General features: G+C 41.2%; 1 protein-coding gene across 4 annotated transcripts in view; it reads left to right on the top strand.

Moving 5' to 3' along the window:
• Positions 1-12,855, top strand: part of CD274 (CD274 molecule) — a 64,891-nt gene extending 52,036 nt beyond the window's left edge. The window contains exons 4-8 of one of the 4 annotated variants that reach the window (XR_006710499.1): positions 4,197-4,484; positions 6,621-6,731; positions 8,431-8,490; positions 9,912-10,113; positions 12,315-12,855. Coding sequence is in view for 2 of the 4 variants with exons in the window: in XM_045470262.1 (XP_045326218.1) it covers positions 4,197-4,484; positions 6,621-6,731; positions 8,431-8,490; positions 9,912-9,934 (482 nt within the window). In the remaining 2 variants the exon portion in view is untranslated. Of the gene's footprint in view, positions 1-4,196; positions 4,485-6,620; positions 6,732-8,430; positions 8,491-9,911 lie in introns of all 4 variants that reach the window. The other 3 variants (XR_006710498.1, XM_045470262.1, XM_045470261.1) reach the window with 3 other exon arrangements.
• The last annotated feature ends 1,509 nt before the right edge of the window (positions 12,856-14,364 follow it).

Genomic DNA, 14,364 nt, shown 5'->3' with positions numbered 1-14,364 from the left:
TTAACCGACTGCGCCACCCAGGTGCCCCTAACATACCATGTTTTTAATGCCTCGCTAATTATGATGATTCACTATCATTAGCTAATACTTCAAGGTGAAGTTCATTGTTAACAAAGTGGATGGTCTTGACAATCTTGAGGGTTTTTTTCAGTTTCAGGTGTACAATTTAGTGATTCAACACTTAACATCCAACATTAGGTGCTCATCACAACAAGTGCCCTCCTTAATCCCCATCACCTATTTCACCCATCCCTCCACCCACCTCCCCTCACGTCCCCTCTGGTAACCATCAGTGTGTTCTCTATAGGTTAAGAGTCTGTTTCTTGGTTTGCTTCTCTCCTTTTCTTTATGCTCATTTTTTTTGTTTCTTAAATCCCACATACCAGTGAAATCATGGTATTTGTCTTTCACCATCTTGTTTCACTTAGCATAATACTCTCTAGCTCCATCCATGTCATTGAAAATGGCAATATTTCATTATTTTTTTATGGTTGAGTAATATTCTCATGTGTGTGTGTGTGTGTGTGTGTGTAGTGTGTTGTGTGTATATATATGCCGTATCTTCTTTACCCATTCATCACTCGATAGACATATGGGCTATTTCCATAATTTGGCTACTGTAGGAAACCGTATGGAGGTTCCTCAAAAAGTTAAAAATAGAACTACCCTATGCTCCAGTAATTGCACTACTAGGTATTTACCCAAAGGATACAAAAATACTAATTCAAAGGTATACGTGTATCCCAGTACTTATAGCAGCATTATCTACAGTCTTTAGGTTTTTCAAACCATCACCTTGTCAGGTCCCATTAGGCATTTACTGTTTTAACTTCATAAAGTGTCATTCCTGCCACTTCCTTGTGGTTTGTGCTTGAATTCTTAGTATTATCTTCCATCTTCAGTTTCTCTGCAGAGAAACTTTTAATTAGTTGTTCATTTTGTAAGCAGGTTCAGTCTACTTAAAATTAGATAATCTATAATAAGCCCAAAATGAGTCACTATTCTCCCTTTGATGTTGTAAAACCTCCCTCTTCCCATATGACCCTCATGTGGCATATGAAGCAAGCCCCAGTATCAATTAGCAAAGCTTTAAGCTTAGATTATTTCTTAATTATTATGATAAAAATATGTATAAGTGGAAGTTCTCATATTTTCTTCTTATACCCAAATACATGTGCCCTACTTTAGAGACTGATACCGTGGATATCTAACCATGAGTAGAACCAATGCACTCATTTATTGGGCACTTAGAGGTGTACCACATTTATACATTTTCTTAGCATGAAGCAACATTCTCCTTTATTATTCCATTAACAATTAGAAGAGTAAAAAAGCAAACTTTTTACCTCTAATCCTTTACCATTATCTGTGATTTTACTCTTGAAACTGAAATTGTCCAGAGATCAAGCTCTGTGCTACGTGAACTAGAACCTGTTACGGTAATATTATTGCAGGAGGTATATAATCAGTGGATTGGTTGATTTATTATTTTGAGAGAGAGAGAGAGCGCGCATGCAAGGGCAGTGTGTGGGGTAGAGGGAGAGAGACCATGTTAAGCAGACTCCACGCCCAATGTGGAGCTTGACGTGGGACTCAGTCTCATGACCCTGAAATCATGACCCAAGCAAAAAATCAAGAACCGAGCCACCCAGGTGCCCCAGTGGATTTATTTTTCTTAAAGAATTCTTGAACATAACAGATACAACGTTGAGGACCCAAGTACTCATGAGAACCATTTTTTACGTGTTTTGAAATTGTCATTATGTTGATTTCCAGTGTTTCTATTTGTGGTTTCATTAAGAGCACAAAAGCATCACATCGTTATTTCAGTTTTGTTTCTGGTTGTTTTGTATCAAATTTCTGTGAATATATCTTATCATAAAGCCATTGTTAGGCCTTTAGTAAAGGAATGGAAAGTTAAGGCTCTGGGTGATCCGCTAGTGATTTCACTGAAGCATTAGAAGTAAAATAAAGATTACCAGCATAATAATGGCTCGTTACCATGCTTGTAATGAAAAAACATGAATAAAGGTCTTAGGTGATGTAAATAGACTAAACAATCTACTAGAATAGTCAGTACACATGGTATCTTAATCCTAAAAGGGTCCTAAACTGATGAGTTAAATTTTAATCGATGATCTAAAATTTAAACTTTATATCTTGAGTGTAATAATTATTTAAATGATTTATTAAAATAGCCAGCATAGTGGTGCCTGGGTAGCTTAGTCAGTTAAGGCATATAACTCTTGGTTTCGGCTCAGGTCATGATCTCATGGTTCATGAGTTTGAGCCCCATGTGGGGCTCTGTGCTGACAGTACAGAGCCTGCTTGGGATTCTCCCTTTCTCTCTCTCTCTCTCTCTCTCTCTCTCTCTCTCTCTCTCTCAAATAAATAGATTTTAAAAATAAATAAAATAAATAAAGAATAGCATAAAAATGTTCAAAAAAGTAAGTACCATAATATGGAATTCTGGATGAGATCCTAGAATAGAAAAAGGACCGTAGGGAAAAACTAGTTAAATATAACAAAGTGTGAAGTTTAGTTAATAGTAATGTACTAACATTGGCTCCTTAGTTATGACAAATGTACTGTAAGATGTCAGCAGTGGGGAACTGGGTGATAGGTATGTAGGGACTCTGCACTATCTTTGGTGTAAATCTTTCTGTAAATCTGAAACTACTTTAGTATCAAAAATAAATTTAACCTTAAAAATTTTTTTTTTCAACGTTTATTTATTTTTTGGACAGAGAGAGACAGAGCATGAACGGGGGAGGGGCAGAGAGAGAGGGAGACACAGAATCGGAAACAGGCTCCAGGCTCTGAGCCATCAGCCCAGAGCCTGACGCGGGGCTCGAACTCACAGACCGCGAGATCATGACCTGGCTGAAGTCGGACGCTTAACCGACTGCGCCACCCAGGCGCCCCAACCTTTAAATAGTATTATCAGGAACACATAGCAGTTTTTATAATGATATCATGCTCTTTTTCATACCTAATTTCTGATCCTTGACCTACAGTTGAAAAAGTGAATATTATGCTAAGTGAAATAAATCAGGTAGAGAAAGACAGATATCATATGTTTTCACTCATATGTGGAATTTGAGAAACTTAATAGAGGACCATGGGGGAAGGGAAGGGGGAAAAATAGTTTCAAACAGAGGGAAGCAAACCATAAGAGACTCTTAAACACAGAGAAGAAATTGAGGGTCGATAGGGGGAAGGGGGAGGGGAAATGGGTGACAGGCATTGAGGAGGGCACTTGTTGGGATGAGCACTGGGTGTTGTATGTAAGCAATGAATCATGGGAATCTACTTCCAAAGCCAAGAGCACATTGTATACACTGTATGTTAGCTAACTTGACAATAAAGTATATTTAGAAAAAAGAAGAAGAAAAATAGTAAAAAAAAAAAAAAAAAAAAAAAAGTGAGTGGCACAAGAAAATCAGATTTTCTGTTTATTAAAGTCTAAGAAAACTGTGCTGGCCAGCTGAAGAGGTTCAATGTTATGAAGATAGATTTATGGCAACAAAAAGAAAATATCCAGTAATAAATTTAAGAAGAAATGGTTTGGCCCTTTGTAAAAATTATAAAGCTTTCCTGAGAAACATACAAAGACTTGAGTAAATGGACAGACATACTTTATATTTGGATAGAAAGACTATTGGTTTCAGGAAGACATTTCTCTTTAAATTAATCTGTACATTTACTTGAAGTCTAAATAAAAGCAATATGATTTTTATGGCAAGGTAGTTGTTCCTGTAAGTTCAAACTTAGCCCGGTTGTGAATAGAAGAGTTGAAGGAGGGGCGCCTGGGTGGCTCAGTCGATTAAACATGCAACTCCAGCTCAGGTCACGGTCTCACAGTTCATGGGTTCAAACCCCGTATTGGGCTCTGTGCTGACAGCTCAGAGCCTGGAGCCTGCTTCAGATCCTGAGTCTCCCTCTCTCTCTGCCCTTCCCCCACTCACACTCTGCTCTCTGTCTCTCTCTCAAAAATAAATAAATGTTAAAAAAATTTTAAAAAAGAGTTGAAACAGAACTAACAGGGGTTCCCCACTGCTGAGACGTCTGAACAGTAAGCTTATTTCTCTGAGAACCAGCCAGAATTGATACTTTTTCTAATGTAGACAACACCAAGCTACAAACATAGTTTTGTCCTAAATAAAAGCCCTGCCTTCTTTTTGCTCATGACCTAGCCCCATATAGAAAAATCAACCAAAGAATTTCTGTGGATCCTGTCACCTCTGAACATGAACTAATGTGTCAGGCTGAGGGTTACCCGACCGCTGAAGTCATCTGGACAAACAGTGCCCATCAAGTCCTGAATGGCAAAACCATCATCTCTGTTCCCAATATGGAGACAAAGCTTTTCAATGTGACCAGCACGCTGAGAATCAACACAACGGCTAACGAGATTTTCTACTGCACTTTTCTTCAAAGATCAAGTCCCGAGGGAAACAGTACTGCTGAGTTGGTCATCCCAGGTAATATTCTGAAATGTCTCAACTAAAATGTGCCTACTGCTGTCCCCTGGCCTCTAGCACGATGCGTGTTCACTGTAGGCATTCATGTGTTAAATAGATGAATGCATATATTACACTATATTTAAAAAATGCTTCCTCACCTCCACTCATCTGAGTCCTATTGCTATTTAATAAGCATTCAGCAAATATTATTGAATACGCCCTATGTTCCAGTTATCAGGGGTTCATAGAAAAGTAAGACACCATTCAGGCTCTCCAGGAAAAGGAAAAGTTAAACAGATAAGGCAACCCCATTCCATGTAGGAAATGCTCTTGTGGCTGAGGGGGTCTGGGGGAGTATCTGAAAGGAAGACTCAACACAGGCAGGGTTTCAGGAGTCCAGATCTGAGCACATCAGAGCTGCTCCTTTCTTTCCAGGGTTTCTCTGGTAGCAAGCAAATGGAAATCTATCCTATTCTAAATGGTACAGGTCATTTCTCCCCATCTGTCCCCCAACCCCAGATATAGTCTATGACATTCCAACTCAAAGCAGTCTGCTGAGCACGTAAGACATAAGAGACTCAATTTCTGCATGTGTCACGCTCCCTCTACAGCAATAACCGGTCAGGCAGGGTTATCCTAGGGGTAAATAAGCTACAGCGTGTGAGAGGGATTTGAGACTCTTGCCTGCACAGACTCCGTTATTGTTTTCCTTACTACCCTACAGAAGTGGGTAAGGTGGGATACAGAGTCTGGTGAGAGGCTCAGACCTTTAGAGAGAGACAGGAGAGTACGATGTTAACGTAACCCCAGAGGTGTTCTGAGAAGCACTTCTCAACGCCCCCTCTTCTACTAGATGTTATCAGTAAAGCTTCAGTTACTTAAGAAAAAACAACTAAGAGGGGTGCCTGGGTGGCTCAGTCGGTTAAGCGTCTGACTCTTGGTTTTGGCTCAGGTCATGACCTCATGATTTGTGAGTTCGAGCCCTTGGGCTCTGCACTGGTATTGTGGAGCCTCCTTGGGATTCTCTCTCCCTCTCTCTACCCTGCCTTCCCCAGTTTGCACGCACTCTCTCTCTCTCTCTCAAAGTAAATAAATAAACTTAAAAAAAAAAAACTAAGAAATTAGGTGGAAAGGTCAAACAATAGGAAAAGGTAATTAATACCGGATTGGTCCTATGAATGAAAAGAGCAAAAAAAGTTTAGAAACTTAAAGAGATGCTCTTACTGGGTTATGAGTCACTTTGGTAGGGGCTCCTCTCATGGGCTCCTGCCATTTAAAAGTTGTTTTACGACAGCTTATTTGTGGGAAGGCTTACAGTAACTCGCCTAATTGCTGGTGTTTGTTTCCTCATCTATAACCTGTGATTTTATTTTAATATCTTACATGCCTAACTCCACTTACTTTGAGATTGAAATAAATTAGATATAAACAGGTTGTAAACTGTAAGCTCTTAAAGAAAGGTTGACCACTGTGTGGTTTTAAAGCTTGAATTAGGCCGTCAGGGATCATGACTAATGGTTAGGAAATGGGAATTAGCAGTATCTGAGCATCATGTGCTGAGGGAACCCCTTTTCCTCCTGCACGGAACCCCAGACAGATTGGTGACAGGTACCAGTGATTGGATGGCCCAAGATGTTCAAACTGAGAATAAAAGGTAGCCTGAAATGGCCTTTAGTGGCGGCCACGTGTACGGGGAGGCAGGAGCTCTCTGCCAGGACCAGGTGGCCTTCATGTCCCATCTCCACCACGTACAGCAAGCCATTGGCTTCTGCATTAAAGAATGCGAGGAGAATAATGAGGCTCCCACGTGGTACTGAGCTGCTGTGGTGAGCACTTCACAAACGCTAGCCTCGCAATAAATTTATCATCATTTCCATTTTGTGGGCAGGTTAAAGGATTTGCCTGAGACCTCAAAGCTAGGGAGTGGCAGCAGAATTGAACTCCAGGCCCGTCTGTCCAAAGCCTGGGCTTCTTTCTCTTTTCCGTGCTGTTCCCATTCTCATGTCGAAGGCTTCTCGCTGTTCCGGCCACTCGCTGGCCTGGCACTTTTGGCCACCTCAAGCTAATCTGAATTAAACTTCAAGGATAATTATTCTCTCGACCCCTTCCCATCAAAATGTTATCTTTAGTTTCTCTTTCTCTTTTGTTTTTCAGAACCATTTCTGGTTCCAGCAAATGAGAGGACTCACTTCATGATTCTGGGAGCCATCCTGTTGTTTCTTGTCGTGGTCCCGGCTGTCACTTTCTGTCTGAAGAAACAAGATGGTATATCTTTTATTGCAGTGGTGCCCACCGGGCATATGGGCAAGCGTATGGGGGGCTGTTGTTGTCACAGTGGCTCTTATAGGCAGAGCCAGGGCTGCTAAGTCTTGTGTAATGTGCAGGATAGTCCCATGTAGCAGGGGGCCCTCCCACCCCAAATGTTAGTGGTGGCCCCACTAGGAAACAATGATTTGTAAAATGCTGCCTTGCTATTTGCGTTCACTTCTAAGGCCAGCTTTCAGTTATGCAAAGTAGGTCTTAGCTGTGCTAGCGTGTGAACCTGTGTGTCATGCGTTACTCCAGTCCTGCTCCTTTCGCTTTCTGCGCCATTGCTTACATTGAAGATGGCAGTGAGCCCTTGAAGTAGCATTTCCAAGGGGGTGACAGTTGGATCACGGCTGCAGGGAAACCTGATTTGCCTTTGCAGCGTGTCCCAAAGACATTCCACTGTTGAATAGAGATGGCAGTGAGGCCGAGCAGGATTGCTGGGTGAAGAGCGTTGTATGGGGGTGAGGGTGGGAGAATGGGTGTGTACACAGGGTGAAGAAGACCACGCATCATACAATTTCTTTCCATCATGCAAATAACCACAGACTTAGAGTAGGAGAGGAAAAGCTAAAATACCTGTCGGTTTCGGTTGAATTTAAGTCTTGCATTAGTTGTACTGCTGTACTGAGTTGGTTTCTGGGCACCCTAAGGAATAAAGATAGTTTTTCCTGTAGAGCTGTGATACTCCTACCATAGAGTATTTTATAAGATTTCTGGCTGAGGGTGCTATACAGTTTTTGAAATAATTTGCATGTGTTTCTCTATTTGCCCATGGGAACAATTAAAATCCAGGAAATTGAATCTATTCAAATAATTTCCTCCCATTTAAAGATGATTCAAAGTAGACATTTCCCCAATACTTTGAGAAGTATACCAGGGGATCCAATGATGATCTGTGTGTAGAATTATCTGAGGCCAAATAGGGAAGTGGAGGATGGAAGGGAATTCCAATGGTGGTTGAGAAATTCCCCACAACCCCTTAATAGGGTGAGTGGATACGGGAAAGTGGTGTAATTGAGTGGAGGTCAGCTGTTTCTAAAGAATACGTATTTAACAGAACTGAGACAATGAGCCAGAATGTAAGGATGAAGTTTCAATGATATGATGACCCTGAAATGGAGTTGATTTGTCCAAGGAAGTGACTATTGCCACCTTGCATTTTGAATATTTCCCCATGAAAAATAATTTTTGGCATTAGGAATGACTAGAAAACTAGTGTATAATAAAGTACCTTGGAATATGGTCCATCTCTGAGGGAAGGATAGAGAATAAAAGTATATACTCCTAAAAAAAAAATCTCGGAGCAGGGCACCTGGCTGGCTCAGTCAGGAGAGAATATGACTCTTGATCTCAGTGCTGTGAGTTTGAGCCTCACACTGGGCATAGAGATGACAACTAAACAAACAAACAAACAAACAAACTTTAAAAAAAAAAAGAAAGAAATCTAGCAGCAAAAGAATATGCCCTAAACTGTTGAATTGACCTCAGGGGTTGGAACCCATGGAATAAATTTGGAAGTCTACCAGATTTCCTAGGGGATTAAAAATGTTTCCTAAGAACCTGGAATTTAAACTTGAGTCACTGCATGGGATGTAGAGTTATGTTATATGGGGATAAATATGATTTGTTGTTTTCTTTTTTTTTTTTTTGGAAGTGCGAATGATGGATGTGGAAAAATGTGACACCACAGATATGAACTCAAAGAAACAAAATGGTAAGAATATTAGCACGGGTGAGGAAGCTGAAGGAAAAAGAAACAAAAAGTTAACAAGAAGAAAGCCATCAGCTATCATCTCCCCTCACTGTAAAGAATGCTGGCTGTTAGAGCAACGGGCTCCTCCTTACCTCCACCTGTGATAAGGGTCCTCCTCTCACTGTCAGCCGGGAAACTGAGGAACAGCCCTGGTCCACAGCTTTGGGGATGGCAGGAGGACGTAACTTCTCTCTGCTAAATTTTTATTGCTCTGAATCCTAACACCTCCCTGCAAAAGGGGACCAAGTTGAGTTACATGGATGGATGACAGATGGATAGATGATAGAGAACTTGAGTAGCAGTCACTGTGTTAACTGCATAGGCAGTTCCTTATTTAATCTTTCCCCCACAAAATCAAAGAGATAAATACTGGAATATTCCCCATTTTATAGTAGAGAAAACATAGGGTTAAGAAGATCATGTAAATTGCCCAAGAACACATACCTGACAAAAATCAGGCTTTGGAGCCTGCTAGCCTGACCATTGATCCTTACTCTTAACCTGTCCACTAACATTCATTTCACCACAAATGTCTGCATTGATAAAAGGTAGAAAGACCTCACCCAGCTGATTGAACTAAGAAGAAAGGTTTATTTTTTTCAAGTTTATTTTATTTATTTTGAGAGAGAGAATCCTAGCAGGCTCCACACTGTAGCCCAGAGCCCAGGCTCAAGCTCATGAACCTTGAGATCATGACCTGAGCCAGAATCAAGAGTTGGAAGCTTAACCAACTGAGCCACCCAGGCACCCCTGAACTAAGAAGAAAGTTATATTAAGATTTCTAATTTCTAAAAAAAAATTTTTAATGTTTATTTTTGAGAGGGAGAGAGACAGAGACAGAGTGCGAGTGGAGGAGGGGCAGAGAGAGGGAGACACAGAATCCAAAGCAGGCTCCAGGCTCTGAGCTGTTATCACAGATCCCGATGCAGAACTCGAACCCATAAATCACGAGATCATGACCTGAGCCAAAGTCTAATGCTTAACTGTCTGAGCCACCTAGGCACCCCTCTAATTCTTTCTAATTCAGATAGAAATGAAACTTCATGACAGGCCCAAATTTAAAGGAATCTAATTAGTTTGGGTAAGCCCAGGCAGGTCTCATTATGCTGTCCATCCCACTCAATTGTTTTGTAAAACTAGTGAATGTTTGGAGCATCTTAGGGTGACCAGCCATCTCTCTCAATTTGCTCAGAATTAAGGGGTTTTTCAGGACATGGACTCTCAGTTTTAAAACTAGAACAAACCTAGGCAAAGCAGATGGTTGATCACCCTTTATACTGCAGAGGTAACTGCACATAAACATAATTTGCCTCTTTCTCTTACTGCAAATTTATTGTATCATCTAGCAACCATGAGTTATGTTTCTCACGATCACTCTCCAGATCTACAATTTGAGGAGACGTAATCCAGCATTGAAATTCCTGATCTTAAAGCAGGGATTCTCAGCCTGTGGTTTGGGCTCGTCAGGGGTAAGCATGACCAGAGGAATGCGGAGGGCCAGGCGAACTGCAGATGATGTCGGATGTGAGAGGCCCAAGCACTGCAAAGTGGAAGCCAGGAGAGAAGAGGATAACAAAGCAAGGAGTAAGCAGGGGTCACCTGCCAGGAAACCCTGTGGCCTCAGCATGACTGGGGCCTCAGACTTACGGGCACCTGAGAAAGAGAGAGGACACTTCCAAATTGTCCGTCGCTCATCCTAGGAAAACAAGTTGAGATTCCCTGATTTAGTGGTCAGTTCCTACAGAAGTGCCCGTTGGCTTCACCAGCATCTCTGTTTGTCGTCTGTGTTATTGAGAGCCCCAGTGTTGCAGCAATATTTAAGTATGTTATTTCTATTTATTTTGAGTGTGTGGAGTCTTGTCATGTGAGTGTGGTTGTGAGTGATTTCTTTTGAAGGAATACTATGGTGGAAGTTAAAATTTTGCCACGGAACTAAACTGCTTAGTGACTTGGGTGTGTTCAATAAGATGTATAGTGTTTTTAAATTGTTTGGTAATGTTTCTTTATTTTTGAGAGAGAGAGAGAGAGAGAGAGAGAGAGAGAGAGAGAGAGAGACAGTGGGTGAGCAGGGGTGGGGCAGAGAGAGGGGGAGACACAGAATCCGAAGCGGGCTCCAGGCTCCGAGCTGTCAGCACAGAACGCATCTCAGGGCTGGAACCCATGAACCATGAGGTCATGACCTGAGCCGAAGTCGGACACTTAACTGACTGAGCCACCCAGGTGCCCCAAGGCGTGTAGTATTTACAAAGTGCTTGGTATCCACCACAGCTACCAGGACGTAGGAAGCATAGAGAACGGACTGATGGTTTGTATAGGATATTACCTTATTTAGCCCCCCAGTACTTTGGTTGACTTGAAAACTCTTACTCTCACACCTTAAGGTGAGGTATGTTACTGCAGTGTCTGTTCCATTTTACCTCTCAGCGTTACAGCCATGTGGCATCCTCACACACCATGTCACGTAGTGCTTGTGACAACTGTATTGTGGTAGGCACCGTTGCTACCCCCATTTCACGGTGGAGGGAGAGGAGGGATAAAGTAACTGGCCCAAGCCAGTAAATATCACACCTGAGATTTCCACAGCTGTCACTCACTGGCCTTTTGGAAGACAGTTGAGGGCTGTGTTTTGCTTTAAGCACTTCATTCATTCAGCAGAGACATTTAGGAAGTGCCGTTGCACGTCCAGCACTTTGCCAGGCCGTGACTGAAGAGGACAAAGTAGCTCTCCTCAAGGAGCTCGTGGCATCGAGGAGTGATGGGCCAGAGAATATATTATTACAACTTAGTGCAGCGTCATAGTATAAGGTACCGGAGGACCGCGACGGTGTGGAGAGTCTGGAAAAGCTGCCAAAAGGAGGGATGCCAGTCAGTGTGTTCCTCAGAAGCTGAAAATACATTTTCATAATCCAAGTGATTTTAGTTTATGAGGAGAAGTCAGCATTTTTAAAAATTGTGGACGATAACTCTTGAATCCCTTTTCTCTCATTGTATTCACCTCTGATTTACTTACCTTTGCCCTGCAGTCTGATGTCGATATATATCGTGTTGGTATTATTTTTAGCAGTTCTTTCTTTTTACTTAAGTGCTGTTGAATTTTGAATTCATATCTTTCCGTGATTCAGACTTCAGATCTAAGAGAAGACATTAAAAAGTCTTCATTCCATTCTCGCCGTCGAGTTTTCCTTTGCAGAAGCAACCATCCCTGCCTTTTATTTATGTGGTCTTCTAAAGACCATCTCTGAATATATGTAGAAATATGTATGAAAAGTATGTCTTTTATTTCTTTCTCTTTTTCACATAAGTGGTAACACACTATTCACTTGCTGTGCACTTTGCTATTTTTATTGAATATATAGTTCCTCATGTAGCGGCTGGAACCAATGTGAACTTCCCAGAGGCCAGGCATCATGTCTTCTTTGCTTCTAGATCATCTCTTCCATAGCCTGTTACTATCTTTTCTAAGACTTAGTACATCCTAAATATTACTTCATCCACATTTAGACAACAGCATTTGTTGAGTGCTCTGTGACTGAGTTTGGATTTGGTTTATGTTGTGTTTCTCAAAGTGAAACCCTTGGGTTCTCCAGGGTACACTGGGTCAACCTAGTCCTAAGGGCTGACTTTAATACTAATTCTCTACGACTGAATCATGTGTGGAACTTGTTTTTTCCTCTCTGTTTTCTCTTGAGTACAAACTAGACTTTGATGTTGCAGTTGCAAAACTACATGAGCGGGTTTTATTGTGTTTTGTTTTTTGTTTTGTTTTTGTTTTTTTGAAATTCCAGTATGTACTTTGACTCTCACCTGTGCTAGAAAAGGCCCATGAGCTGTGCCTGAACCCTTGAGTCCTACCAGTTCTCATCACTACACAGATCCAAGATATTGCTTTTCAAAACTTTGAATTTACATGCCCTCTCTGGAGGCCCCAGCGTATTCCTTCTGTCTTCGCCATCTACCTGTGTTATCAACAAGGAAAACCTTTGCTTTGCCACATGTCAAGGCTGAAGAAACAGAATCTCCAACAGAACAGAACTCCTTCTGTTCTCTTTTTGTACACGTTCATTTGTACAGCATCCGTTGTTTGCGTGACTGTATCCTCTGTGTGAGGTACAAGAAAGGGTTCTGGCTGAGTTGGAGGACAGTCTGTTCACTCCATTCCTAAATGTTAATGCCTTCTTGTGGTGTTAGATTTGTAAGGCACTTTATATCTTTGTCTTGTGTTTCACTGTAAAAGACATAGGCAGAGATGATACTTAGTTCTGCGTTTTAATTGTCATTATTTACACCTGCATTAATTTAATAAAATATTTATTTTGTTCCTCGGTGCACCAGCCTGTCCATTTTCTTGTTTTCTAGGTTTTATAAAACCACGTCCAGTTTAATATCCTGGTGGGAAAAGTTGCTTAGAATATCTGCAGCTACCTTCCTAGTAATTTTTTTCATAGCTGCCATTTATGTTGCATACTCTTGAGTTCTGTGTGATGAGATCGATCAAGAGAATTATTTGTTTAAAAAGGATGTATTGAAAGTTTTCATTCTCTCTTACTCAATAGCTTCTTTTAGGACAATACCAAGAAAAGAGTCAAAGTTGTGTCACACAAATTGAAGATCTGAGGGAGGGAGGAGAAGAGGGAGGAGAAGAGGGAGGATGAGAGGGAGGGAGTGGTCCTCAAGACAACTATGAGGAGGGGCGCCTGGGTGGCTCAGTGGGTTAAGCTTCTGAGAGTCTTTATCTTGGCTCAGGTCATGATCTCAAGGTTTGTGAGTTTAAGCCTTGCATTGGGCTCTGTGCTAATGGCACAGAGCCTGCTTGGGATTCTGTCTCTCCCTTCTTTCTGCCCCTCCCCTGCCTGTGCTTACTGTCTCTAAAAAAACAAAACAGACAGCTATAAGGAAACTGAAGGGGCTTTCCTCTCAGAGAGTCCTCTTCTCAGGACAGTAAACATGGACATGAAGGCCAATGCCTGTAAAGCTGGATGTATTCCAGTCTTCACATTCTGAAAAGGAAGTGAGACATCTTAGCGTGAAGTCAAGTGGAGGATTAAAGCCTGGTCTAGGATGGGGCCATACAAAGATTTGTAGTTTTATTTTATTTATTATTATTACTATTTAAGTTTATTTATTTATTTTGAGAGAGACAGAGACCGCATCAGTGGTGGGGGGGGGGTGGAAGAGAGAGAGAGAGAGAGAGAGAGAGAGAGAATGAATACCAAGCAGGCTCCACACTGTCAGCGCAGAGCCCAACGTGGGGCTGGAACCCACGAACCGTGAGATCATGACCTGAGCTAAAGTCGGAAGCTTAACCGACTGAGCCACCTAGGTGCCCCGACCAAATATATTTTTATCTAAATATTTTAGAAAACTTAGATTATTACTATTTTAAAAGTTAGAATTCAGAGTTAACTTTTGCACAATTGCTATCCCTGGCCATATTTTTGAAGACAGATGCATTCCATTTTTATGACTTTTCCCTGCTCCAGGCCTCCAGAGTTTCAAGGAAATCAGTAAACCAACTTACCCTTATTATAATTTAAATATTCTCAGAATTACTTATATTTTAAAAGAAATTAAAGTTTGAGGAAACTGAAACAATTGTTAGTGGTGAGGTTTTGTCATTAAAAGTCATGATAATTACTGTTTATTGGGCACGTACTTCAGGCTAGACACTGGGATTATATTAGCTCATCTAATGCCATGGGCTGGTGATGAGATATACCAAGCAATAGTTTTTATTGTAATTCTTGTTGATTATTTACTTATGTCTTTTGCCTCAACAGAAAAATATAAAGTGGTCATTTAAAAGTAATGTATATAAGACTACTATGACATAATTTC

The sequence above is a fragment of the Leopardus geoffroyi genome, chromosome D4, assembly GCF_018350155.1.
Source record: "Leopardus geoffroyi isolate Oge1 chromosome D4, O.geoffroyi_Oge1_pat1.0, whole genome shotgun sequence".
NCBI classification, from domain to species: domain Eukaryota; kingdom Metazoa; phylum Chordata; class Mammalia; order Carnivora; family Felidae; genus Leopardus; species Leopardus geoffroyi.
This window is presented reverse-complemented; position numbering and strand designations above follow the sequence as displayed.